At 38.3% G+C, this 12,973-nt stretch overlaps 1 protein-coding gene across 1 annotated transcript; it reads left to right on the forward strand.

Moving 5' to 3' along the window:
* Positions 1 to 2,323: 2,323 nt before the first annotated feature.
* Positions 2,324 to 12,242, forward strand: LOC115431118 (extracellular calcium-sensing receptor-like). The gene is made up of 13 exons (XM_030151358.1): positions 2,324 to 2,528; positions 4,242 to 4,387; positions 4,465 to 4,588; positions 4,689 to 4,882; positions 9,326 to 9,505; positions 9,594 to 9,782; positions 9,906 to 10,174; positions 10,226 to 10,451; positions 10,618 to 10,827; positions 10,914 to 11,037; positions 11,150 to 11,343; positions 11,446 to 11,727; positions 11,820 to 12,242. Exons 1-13 carry the CDS (start codon positions 2,324 to 2,326, stop codon positions 12,240 to 12,242), a joined length of 2,766 nt encoding a protein of 921 aa, XP_030007218.1.
* Positions 12,243 to 12,973: the final 731 nt, after the last annotated feature.

Below are 12,973 nucleotides of genomic sequence, written 5' to 3' on the forward strand. Positions count from 1 at the left end.
TTCTTTTTCTCAGTCAGTGAACACTGACAGACAGTTTCTGGTCAGTGAGGCCTGGATCACCAGTGATGAACTTCTAGAAAATCTTGCCTTCACTAGATTTCATTATATAGAAGTGAAGACAATAGCTCTTCAGCCTTTCATATATGTCCTCTAAGCTGATACAATAAAGGATAAAGGATTCTTAAATTGACCCAGTTTCACAGCCATGTGTGTATTTTTCAGGAATTGCAAAAGTTTAATTTACCTTAAATCTCAACATAAAAATGGATATTTACCAAAGCTCTCAATGAATTTCATTGAATAAATGTGTCAAAAAGCTTCAGGATCCATCACAGTGTTTTGCAGATTGCTTTCACAGTAAAAGTAAATACTTAGACACAGTTATCAAAACCTGCCCATTATAAAGCCAACAAAATTGCAAGCACATTTTCTGCTTTCCCCTGTGTTTGACACTGCATTGCTGTGAACACTATGTACATATGTAAACACTAGTTTTAGTGTGTTATTATTTAAAACATACAACTTATTTATTTTATCAAAATCAATTTCCATTTGTACGCTGGTAAAAAGTCATGGACTTTTCTTCTTTGTAGGCCTGGAGAAGTCCATTCCATCAAAGCTTCAGAACCAGTTGGATCTGAAAGGAAAGCCCCCAGTGTTCTGGCTGCAGTCCTGTCAACCCCGATAGAAAATGTTTGATGCATCTCAGTACACAAAATGTGACAACAAAGAGCCTTTACTGATGTGTACCTCAAAAGTTGTTTGCAATAAGAAAAGAGGAAAGGGAAATTTTTGCCTGTGAAATTACTCAGTGTCAAGTTCACAAATAATGGAAATGTCACAGCATTTGGGCCTGCAATTTATCAGTTATTTGTTTTTATCTGTGAAGCTCCTTGTGCTGATGACGTGTTGGCACACACAGGCCCATAAGGCTTCCACCTGAGCGCAATTTGGCCTCGTTTCGGATGAGAGTTTATAGTGACCCAGGTGGTCCAGTCAGAGCTGAATCCCTAATGAAGTTGACCAAATATGAAACAAGATTGATATATAAAGTAAATTAGAAACTCTCTGTTTTTTTTTAAATGATATTTTCTGCACTATCCCACTTTTTTAACTGAAGATGTCCAGTGTGTGAACTGTGAGATTCAGTCAGAATTTTCAATTACAAACTCCTACTCCTAACCGTAACTCATTCTTATTCCTAAAACCAACATTTAATTCTCAAAATGTGTCACTTCATCTGAAGATGAGTTGTTTCCAAAATGTCCTCTATATGTAGCTTCGATCCACACTTAGGTGGTTTGAAAACCAAACTGGTTGTCACAGTTTCCATATACACACAAAAACAATCATACACATTACCCTAGAGTGGAAAATTACCTCATGTGCTTTTGGCAACTGACTGTACGTCTTTCACTTCACAGCTGTTATAAAAACTGACATTACCACTTCACTAGTATACACTGTGTATTGTGTGTTGTTGGTGTGTTCTGTCTGGATTTACATACATGACAGTTTACATTGTGACATGAGCTTTGGGATGAAGTGAAACATGTTTGCAGTATTGTCTTTTCTCTCTGCAGGTATCTTAGGATTACATTTTGACAAGAAATAAGTTTGGAACATGCATTAGGTAAACAGCTGAATTGTGTCTGTGGAGTGTCTGACAATATTTTTCTGTACCTGTTGAATTTCTATGTCAGGTTTGATGAGGTAGGTCTGTGTTTTCTCTTGTTTTAAATTTTTTTAAGTGATTTAAATGTGACGGATGTTTTGACCTTGAAATAACAGTTACTTTTATGTTTTATGTCCAGACCACCTACGTCCTTGTGCTGTTTTCTCTGGTTCTTGACTCCATGGTCCTCCTCATCCTTCCCTCTGCTGCTTCTCCCTGTACTGAGCAGACAGATAGGACTGGAGGGGGTTCAGGCATCAGTGTGTTCTCGATGGGATGCACAGAACAACAAGGGCCTCTCTATGGATGGTGATGTGATTATTGGAGGTCTCTTTAACGTCTATTATGTGCCTTCATTTGCAGAACAGGATTTTACCAAAGAGCCATATTATGAATCTTGCACTGGGTAAAATTTGATCAAACTATTTGTTACATATTTTTATCCATGTATTGTTAATTGTTGTTTTAAAAGGGTTTTATGAGAAGTGAGACTTTTACATGTCTTAACACATGTACGTCATGATGAAATCAACATTTAAACATGATTAATATCTCAGTTTTTAAGTCTTGCATTTTCACTTAAACACTTTTTTATCTCTTTTCTCCTGCCTCAGCTTAAATATAGTGCCTTTAAAGTCAATGTACGCTATGGCATTTGCTGTGGAGGAGATAAATCGTAACAACACCTTGTTACAAGGAGTGAAGCTGGGTTACCGTATACTGGACAGCTGTGGTCAGTGCCCCTGGACTCTGCAGTCAGCTCTGTCACTTATTGGAGGAGACGCACACATCTGTAACTCAGCTGTTTCTACTCCTCAGTCTGCAGCGAATGAACAAACTGGGAATGCAGCTGGTAAGACTGTCATTTATGTGTAATTAAATGGATAAATAATATATAGATGAATGCAAAATATGTGGAATGAATTCAATTTTTTATATGATTATATATTTAATTCTATCGTCAGGGGGTCAGTCTGCTCCACTGATCATTGGTCCTGGATTCTCTTCAACAGGGGTTATATTATCCAGGATACTGGGGCCTCTCTCTGTTCCACTTGTGAGTTTTATGACTGTGGTAAAAATACAATAGTGATGAAGCCCATCTGAACAGGCAACATCAAGAGCTTAAATTATATGTTTATAGAAGTATTAAGTAGAAAGTTTCCCAATTATACTTTTGTCCCTTTCTCTCTCAGATAAGTTATTCAGCAACTTGCCCTTGTCTCAGTGACAGGCACAAGTTTCCAAATTTTTTCAGAACCGTCCCAAGTGATGTTTACCAAGCTCGAGCCATTGCACGACTAGTTTTACACTTCAAATGGACTTGGATTGGAGCAGTGATAGCAAATGATGGATATGGTCATTCTGCATTACAGGTGTATATGCATACTTTTACTTTGAATATATGTTTGTGTTCATATCACATAAGTTCTTTACATTTCATATACGGATGTCAACATTTCAGGTGTTAGAAGAGGAGATTAGGGGAAAACGGGTCTGTTTGGAATTTATTCATACTATAAGCTCAGAAACAGTAATGAATGATGCGAAACAAGCAGTGACAGCAATTCAACATTCAACTGCAAAGGTGATTCTGATTTTTTGCTGGTATATTGGTGCGATGCAGTTACTTCTTGAACTCGCCAAGAAAAATGTAAGTCAAAACATTACATACACTTACAATTAATAATTGAATGTATATAGTGTTTATGTTCATAAGGAGGTATGTTGTGTATGGATGGAGGCTGTAAACTGCTCTCTGTACCACAGGTGACTGACAGACAGTTTCTGGCCAGTGAGGCCTGGAGCACCAGTGATGAACTCCTTGAAAATCTTGCCTTCACTAATTTGGCAAATGGTGTTGTTGGTGTGTCCGTTAGAAGTTCAGCAATGCCTGGATTTGAAAATTATGTCCGAAAATTAAACCCATATGATCGTCCTGATGATATTCTCATTAGAGAATACTGGGAAGAACAGTTTGGATGTAGTCCTGGAGCTACACGATCCCATGAAACACCTATGTCCTCTAATTCATCTGCTTCACTCAAATCAGATTTTGACTCTTCACTAAATGTTTCTACTTCATCTTCTGCTAAAAGGTCCCTTCAAAAATCTTTCCTCCCACCTTGTAGTGGAACAGAGTCTCTGGAGGAGGTGCAGAATCCTTTTACTGACGTGTCTCAGCTGAGGTGGACATATAATGTGTATCTTGCTGTTTATGCAGCAGCTCACGCCCTTCACAGCCTTCTCTCCTGCCCAAACAGAGACAGTCCTACAAACAACAGCTCCACCTGCTCCTCTGCAAAACACATCAAACCCAGAGAGGTAAAATAAACCAGTCTGAATTATTATTGTTATTATTATTTACGTATGTTCGTACAGAAAATGTTGTGCCTCCAACATTGCGCTTTCACTCTGTCTTGAATTTTTTTTAGGATTTGTGTTTTTGTTCACAATGTTGAAACTTTGAAAAATAAATGATGGAATAAAATATTATTTCAGGTTTTGCAACACTTAAATAACATGAATATCTCCACACCACATGGAGAAATGTTCTATTTCCAAGGAGCTGATATTCCACCAAAGTATGACCTTGTCAACTGGCAGAAAACCCCTGAGGGTTCACTTAAACTTGTGTTGGTTGGTCATGTGGATGAGTTTAATGTCCACCTAAATGAGTCAGTTATCCAGTGGAACACAGGATCCAATGAGGTATTCAGATGAACAGGATTACAGTTACATGCTTCTCATTGAAATGTCTCTTTACCAGACATTGACACAATTTCCAGGTTCCTGTCTCAGTGTGCAGTAAGAGCTGTCCCCCAGGTACCCGAATGGCCAACAGGAAAGGAGAACCTGTTTGCTGCTTTGACTGTATTCCATGTGGAGAAGGAGAAATTAGTAATGTAACAGGTGAGGAAACTAAAGATTCAGAATCACAGAAAATCCTGTTTGCAAATGCAAAATGTGTTTACAGTGTTTCACACTCCTCTCACACCTTTTTCTTTCTCAGGTTCCCTCCACTGTGAACGTTGTCCATCTGAGTTTTGGTCCAATGCTGCCAGAACTGTCTGTATACGTCGTCAGATAGACTTCCTGTCTTTTAATGAAACGCTTGGCATTGCTCTGACTGCTGTAGCTGTGTCTGGTGCCATGGTGACAGCAGCAGTGTTGGGAGTTTTTCTTTACTACCGTCAAACACCTATGGTGAGATTGTACAGAATATATATATAAATATTATTTGTTTCATAAAAATGAATGATGCAGTGGATAGCACTGTTGCCTCACAGCAAGAAGGTCCTGGGTTCACTTCCAACCACAAACCTTTCTGTGTGGAGTTTGCATGTTCTTCCTGTGTTTGTGTGGGTTCTGACCGGGTACTCCCACTTCCTCCCACCATCCAACGCCATGCACTGATAGGTTCACTGGCCAATTTAAAATTGCCCATAGGTGTGAATGTGAGAGTGATTGGTATTTCATCTCCATATATGTCAGCCCTGTGATGAAGTGGTGACTCATCCAGAGTGTATTCCGCCTTCACCCACAGGTAGCTGAGATAGGCTCCAGCATCCTTTCTCCAACCCTAGTGACGATAAAGCGGGTTCAGAAGATGAATGACTGAATGAAAAATGAATGATTAGAAATTGTCTTTAAATTATTTCATCTTCTTGAATCTTATTCACCTTTAGGTTCGAGCCAACAACTCAGAGCTGAGTTTCCTTCTTCTTCTGTCGCTGAAGCTCTGCTTCCTGTGTTCTCTGGTGTTCATTGGTCGTCCATCAGTCTGGTCTTGTCGGTTCCAGCAGGCAGCCTTTGGGATCAGCTTTGTACTTTGTGTTTCCTGTCTTCTGGTGAAGACCATGGTGGTTCTGGCAGCTTTCCGCTCAGCTCGTCCTGGTGCTGCAGCTTTGATGAAGTGGTTTGGTCCAGGTCTACAGAGAGGAAGTGTCTGCCTGTTCACTAGTGTACAGGTGAGTGTAGTAGCTTTTTTTGTTTGTTTGCTTGTTTGTTTAATTTTTTGTTCTTTTGACTGAATGAATATTGAATAAAATGTATTAATAATTAGTCATTCAAGCTAAAATCTAATGTTTTCAATTTCTTCTAGATCATCATCTGCTCCATATGGTTATCCATCAGTCCACCAGTACCTCACCGTGACTTGGGTATCCAAGGGTCAAAGGTTACTCTGGAGTGTGAAATGGCCTCTGTGGTGGGCTTCTCTCTGGTTCTGGGCTACATCGGTCTGCTGGCCTGCTCCTGCCTCCTCTTGGCTTTTCTTGCCAGGAAACTCCCTGACAACTTCAATGAGGCCAAACTGATCACTTTCAGCATGCTGATATTTTGTGCTGTTTGGGTGGCCTTTGTCCCTGCTTATGTTAGCTCTCCTGGGAAATATGTGGTTGCTGTTGAGATTTTTGCAATCCTGGCCTCTAGTTATGGTTTACTGTTCTGTATCTTTGCCCCAAAATGTTTCATTATTCTATTCAGACCTGAGAAAAATACTAAGAAACACCTGATGGCCCGATAATTCTTTTCTCAGTCTGTGAACATGGGATTATTTATTATGTAGAAGAGTGAAGACAATAGCTCTTCAGCCTTTCATATGTGCCCATTAAGGTGATATAATAAAGGTGTTTTGACTTGACCCAGTTGCACGTCCAAATGTTTTGGGGGGTTTTTCAGGAATTACAATACAAACTTTACATTTCAACAGTATAAAAATGTATGATTAGTTTACCTCTCAATGAATTTCATTAAATATGTTGGAAAATCTAAAGAATGCATTACTATTGTCGCAGATTTTTTTGCAATTAAACTAAACACTTAGTCATTGCTATTAAAACTGCAACTAATATAACTGTGTCTGTAACAACAGAATTAAAAGGACAACTACATCTTCTACTTTGCACTGTGTTCTGCAAAACACTGCTTACACACTTTTTCTGACACTATACACAATGGATACAGAAAAAAAAGTTAAACTGTATCATTACAAAAACACAAAATATTCATTAAATATATGTCTATAGTGAGCCAAAGAACAGCAGAAATTGCTTGAAATTTGTGAGGTACAATGTCTACTTGTTGAAAGCTGGTGTTGAAGGAATGATATTTCTTTTTTTAAATGAAATTATGCATTTTAAAATATTTCCCTGTGGTCTGCGTAAACTGTAAATGCTATGCTTGGGTCTGAATTCTTCATTAATTCAACTCCACAGGTCCATCTTCAACCCTATTTCTGAGTAATGACGCCAGAATGGTCATTTTGAGTGCTGGCCCTTTAAATGCAAATGAGCCACTTCATACCCCACCCCCTCCAGGTTGTTGACTGTGCTGCCCTGTCCCATTCAACCAACAACTGAACATTTTAGGTAATTGTCTCGAAGTTTGGACATATTTTCATTATGGACCACTGCTGCTGACAAACAATTATGGCGTACTCGAGAAATGTTTGTCGCAAGTCTTGACCTTATGCAAATGTCATGACGTAACTAGTTATAGACGTAACAAATTAAGCAGGAACTAAAACGTGTTGTAGAAATCCACTCGATTTTCAACAAAATGAATATAAAGATAGCTTTGTAGCACTTGGAGGATACAAATTCAAACTTTTTTAACTATTAGAGTCCTTAAATACACAAATAAATGTACCAAAGACTAATAAAAGTGGATTTAGCAAAATATGACCCTTTAAACTGCACAAACTCACCCATGGCTCACTGTATCTGTATCTCACTCTCTTTAAATCTTCATGTTTGAGAGACCTGAATGACATTGAATGTATGTGTAATGATATGAAGCACAAAAAATATGGCTTACACCATTATTCTGCAGTCCTAAACTGTAACAACTGCAGAAAGATAATAATAAAACATTGATGATCATCAGATCTTGACACAACACATGTTGTGATGGAAATGGCAAAAAGCCTCAGATTGCAGTTGTTTAATAAGAAAAGGTGCGCACATACATATCTTTCCACAATTAAAGCAACATTCATGATTCCTAATCCTAAAACCAACTTGTAACTTTCAAAATTTAATAGTTCATCTGAAGGTGGGTTGTTTCTGACATGTCCTCCATTTGTAGCTTTGATACTCATTTAAGTGATTTGAAAACCAAACTGGTTGTCACAGTAGTTTCCATATAGAGTACACACAAAAACAATCATACACATTACCCTAGAGAGCAAAAATTACCTCATGTGATCTGTACGTCTTTCACTTCACAGCTGTTATAAAAACTGACATTACCACTTCACTCACGCAGACTGGGTAGGTGTGTTATGATCTGTTCTGTCTGGATTTACATACATGACAGTTTACATTGTGACATGAGCTTTGGGATGAAGTGAAACATGTTTGCAGTATTGTCTTTTCTCTGCAGGTATCTTAGGATTACATTTTGACAAGAAATAAGTTTGGAACATGCATTAGGTAAACAGCTGTATTGTGTCTGTGGAGTGTCTGACAATATTTTTCTGTACCTGTTGAATTTCAATGTCAGGTTTGATGAGGTAGGTCTGTACTTTCTCTTGTTTTTACATGTTTTGCAGTGATTTAAATGTGACGGATGTTTTGACCTTGGAATAACAGTTACTTTTATGTTTTATGTCCAGACCACCTACGTCCTTGTGCTGTTTTCTCTGGTTCTTGACTCCATGGTCCTCCTCATCCTTCCCTCTGCTGCTTCTCCCTGTACTGAGCAGACAGATAGGACTGGAGGGGGTTGAGGCATCAGTGTGTTCTCGATGGGATGCACAGAATAACAAGGGCCTCTCTATGGATGGTGATGTGATTATTGGAGGTCTCTTTAACGTCTATTATGTGCCTTCATTTGCAGAACAGGATTTTACCAAAGAGCCATATTATGAATCTTGCACTGGGTAAAATTTGATCAAACTATTTATAATCATATGTCACATATTTTAATCCATGTATTGTTAATTGTTGTCTTCAGCTAATGGCTCTGCAAAAAATACAATTGTTAAATTTTTTAACAGATGTAATTCATGATGAAATCAATATTTAGAAATTATTAATATCTGAGGTTTTAACTCTTCTACTGTATTTAATTCTCTTTTGCTTTTCTTTTTATGCCTCAGCTTAAATATAGTACCATTAAAATTAATGTATGCTATGGCATTTGCTGTGGAGGAGATAAATCGTAACAACACCTTGTTACAAGGAGTGAAGCTGGGTTACCGTATACTGGACAGCTGTGGTCAGTGCCCCTGGACTCTGCAGTCAGCTCTGTCACTTATTGGAGGAGACGCACACATCTGTAACTCAGCTGTTTCTACTCCTCAGTCTGCAGCGAATGAACAAACTGGGAATGCAGCTGGTAAGACTGTCATTTATGTGTAATTAAATGGATAAATAATATATAGATGAATGCAATACATGTGGAATGTATTGAATTTTTTATATGATTATATATTTAATTCTATCATCAGGCGGTCAGTCTGCTCCACTGATCATTGGTCCTGGATTCTCTTCAACAGGGGTTATATTATCCAGGATACTGGGGCCTCTCTCTGTACCACTTGTGAGTTTTATGACTGTCGTAAAAATACAACTCTAAGCCTCTAAGCCTGAAGCCTCAGTTGAAAAAGTTTCAATATTATACTTTTGTCACTTTTTCTCTCAGATAAGTTACTCAGCAACTTGTCCTTGTCTCAGTGACAGGCACAAGTTTCCAAATTTTTTCAGAACAGTCCCGAGTGATATTTACCAAGCTCGAGCCATTGCACGACTAGTTTTACACTTCAAATGGACTTGGATTGGAGCAGTGATAGCAAATGATGATTATGGTCATTCTGCATTACAGGTGTATATTTATACATTTACATTTGATGTTTGTTTCATTCATATTACATAAGTACCATATATTTATTATCTTGATGCAAACATTTCAGGTGTTTCAGGAGGAGATTCAAGGAAAACGGATCTGTTTAGAATTCATCCATACAATCAGCTCTGAAACAATAATCAATGATGCCAAAAAAGCAGCATCTGTGGTAAAATATTCAACTGCAAGGGTGATACTGATTTTTTGCTGGTATATAGGGGTAATTCAATTACTTCTCGAACTGGCTAAGATAAATGTAAGTAAAATCAGCAAATATATTAACAATCATTAGAATTCTATTGTTTGTATTCTATTCTTCACAAGGAGACATATCATTCATTTTCTGGATGGAGATCATAAACTACTCTCTGTACTACAGGTGACTGACAGACAGTTTCTGGCCAGTGAGGACTGGAGCACAAGAGATGAACTTCTCCAAAATCTCGGCCTCTCTACTGTTACAAACGGTGTTGTTGGTGTGGCCGTTCGAAGTTCACCAATACCTGGATTTGAAAATTTTGTCAGAAGTTTAAAACCACATCACCGTCCTGATGATGTGTTGATAAGAGAATACTGGGAAGAACAGTTTGGATGTAGTCCTGGAACAACACAATCCCATGAAACACCTCCATCCTCTAATCTGTTTAAGTCATATTTTGACTCTTCACTAAATGTTTCGACTTCATCTTCTGCTAAAAGGTCCCTTGAAAATGTTTTCCTTCCACCTTGTAATGGAACAGAGTCTCTGGAGGAGGTGCAGAATCCTTTTACTGACATGTCTCAGCTGAGGTGGACATATAATGTGTATCTTGCTGTTTATGCAGCAGCTCATGCCCTTCACAGCCTTCTCTCCTGCCCAAACAGAGACAGTCCTACAAACAACAGCTCCACCTGCTCCTCTGCAAAACACATCAAACCCAGAGAGGTAAAATAGAAGTTTAATCTCTTCCATGATTTGAATTTAATTCAATGCATGTTGTTTGAAGACAATTTTGAAAATGTAGTAAAATAAACAATAATATGAAAATACGTATATTACCCAACTCAAATTTTTTGAGGGAAAACAAATTGATAACAACTTGTGCTTTCAGCTTTTGCTACATTTAAACAAAGTGAATATTTCCACACCACATGGAGAAATGTTCTATTTCCAAGGAGCTGATATTCCACCCAAGTATGACCTTGTCAACTGGCAGAAAACTCCTGAAGGTTCACTTAAACTTGTGTTGGTTGGTCATGTGGATGAGTTTAATGTCCATCTAAATGAGTCAGTCATTCAGTGGAACACAGGATCCAATGAGGTATTCAGATTAAAAATGTTTAGTTAAATACTAGCTGTGTTAATTTACCAGACTATGTCAATAATATAATTTCCTTTCATTTCCAGGTTCCTGTCTCAGTGTGCAGTAAGAGCTGTCCCCCAGGTACCCGAATGGCCAACAGGAAAGGAGAACCTGTTTGCTGCTTTGACTGTATTCCATGTGGAGAAGGAGAAATTAGTAATATAACAGGTGAGGAAACTATCCCAAAAAAAAAAAAAACAAAAACTGAAAGGATATCATGTTTACAATTGAAATTTGAATTTTCTCATCCTCCATCATTCTCTCACCTTCTTTCTGTCAGGTTCCCTCCACTGTGAACGTTGTCCATCTGAATTTTGGTCCAATATTGAGCGAACTGTCTGTATACGACGCCAGATGGATTTTTTGTCCTTTAATGAAACACTGGGCATTACTCTGACTACAGTCGCTGTGTCTGGTGCAGTGGTGACAATAGTTGTATTTGCCATTTTTCTCTACTACCGTCGAACACCTATGGTGAGATTGTGAAGAATATATACAAATATAATTTGATTCATAATATAAATCAGAAATTGCAAATTGAAGTTATGTAAATTTGTCAATCTCATTGACTTCTAGGTCCGAGCCAACAACTCAGAGCTGAGTTTCCTTCTTCTTCTGTCGCTGAAGCTCTGCTTCCTGTGTTCTCTGGTGTTCATTGGTCGTCCATCAGTCTGGTCTTGTCGGTTCCAGCAGGCAGCCTTTGGGATCAGCTTTGTACTTTGTGTTTCCTGTCTTCTGGTGAAGACCATGGTGGTTCTGGCAGCTTTTCGCTCAGCTCGTCCTGGTGCTGCAGCTTTGATGAAGTGGTTTGGTCCAGGTCTACAGAGAGGAAGTGTCTGCCTGTTCACCAGTGTACAGGTGAGAACAATGTTGTCTTTATACATATATATTTATACAATTACACATAAAAAATATAACCAAACCTTTTTTTAAATTAACATTTGTTGTAGATCATCATCTGCATCATATGGTTGTCTCTCAGTCCACCAGTACCTCACCGTGACTTGGGTATCCAAGGGTCAAAGGTCACTTTGAAGTGTGCCATGGCCTCTGTGGTGGGCTTCTCTCTGGTTCTGGGCTACATCGGTCTGCTGGCCTGCACCTGCCTCCTCTTGGCTTTTCTTGCCAGGAAACTCCCTGACAGCTTCAATGAGGCCAAACTGATCACTTTCAGCATGCTGATATTTTGTGCTGTTTGGGTGGCCTTTGTCCCTGCTTATGTTAGCTCTCCTGGGAAATATGTGGTTGCTGTTGAGATTTTTGCCATCCTGGCCTCTAGTTATGGTTTACTGTTCTGTATCTTTGCCCCAAAATGTTTCATTATTCTATTCAGACCTGAGAAAAATACTAAGAAACACCTGATGGCCCGATAATTATTTTCTCAGGCCGTGAACATGCGATCATTCATTTTATTTTATATACTCTTCATCATGACACATGTGTATTAAGATGATATAATAAAGTTGTTTTGATCTGACCCAGTTTCATGGCCGTATGTGTTTTATTCTGCAGTTGAAATACTTTAATGTTCTCCATGTAACGTCATTTAGATTACATACTGTATCTTACATGTACAAGATTTTTCTCCAAAACCCTCTTAACACAGAACAATGCATAAAAAAGTCCTACTATTTTGGCTTGTTCCTTATTGTGTTATATCTGTATCATATATAACCCAATCAATATAACCCCTAAGATCCATTATCGCAGTTCAGTTAACTGAGTAGTCGACTATTAATGACATCTGTGCATAGGTGCTGTATTCAGTGACTGTCAAAAAAAAAATAGTTGTGAGCCATTTGAAGTCTAATTTTATATTAAACTAAGCTCACATTGTCTCCTTGAGTATAAAAAGTTACTTACGCTCAACTTTATAATAAACTTTCATTCCTATGTATATAATATATTTCTGTTCAATAATCTCCATCAAGTGGTGGAGGCACCTCAGTATAGTATCATTAAGGTGCTTCCAGTTCTGGACACTATTTACACACACACACACACACACTGAAAAAGAAAACCAAGAGTAACCTCAGAGACAGCACACTCTCCACCAGGTAGAAGGTTCAAGACCATTAAAACCACTTCTACTGCCATACACCAC

This window comes from Sphaeramia orbicularis, chromosome 13 (assembly GCF_902148855.1).
Source record: "Sphaeramia orbicularis chromosome 13, fSphaOr1.1, whole genome shotgun sequence".
Classification (NCBI taxonomy): Eukaryota; Metazoa; Chordata; class Actinopteri; order Kurtiformes; family Apogonidae; genus Sphaeramia; species Sphaeramia orbicularis.

Bases quoted from the DNA above. Each gene is read 5' to 3' on its own strand.
- LOC115431118 (XM_030151358.1), top strand. From the start codon at position 2,324: ATGGCATTTGCTGTGGAGGAGATAAATCGTAACAACACCTTGTTACAA. The intron at 4,589-4,688 runs GTGAGGAAACTA...TTTCTTTCTCAG, and splicing joins AGAAATTAGTAATGTAACAG to GTTCCCTCCACTGTGAACGT. The intron at 11,038-11,149 runs GTGAGGAAACTA...TCTTTCTGTCAG, and splicing joins AGAAATTAGTAATATAACAG to GTTCCCTCCACTGTGAACGT.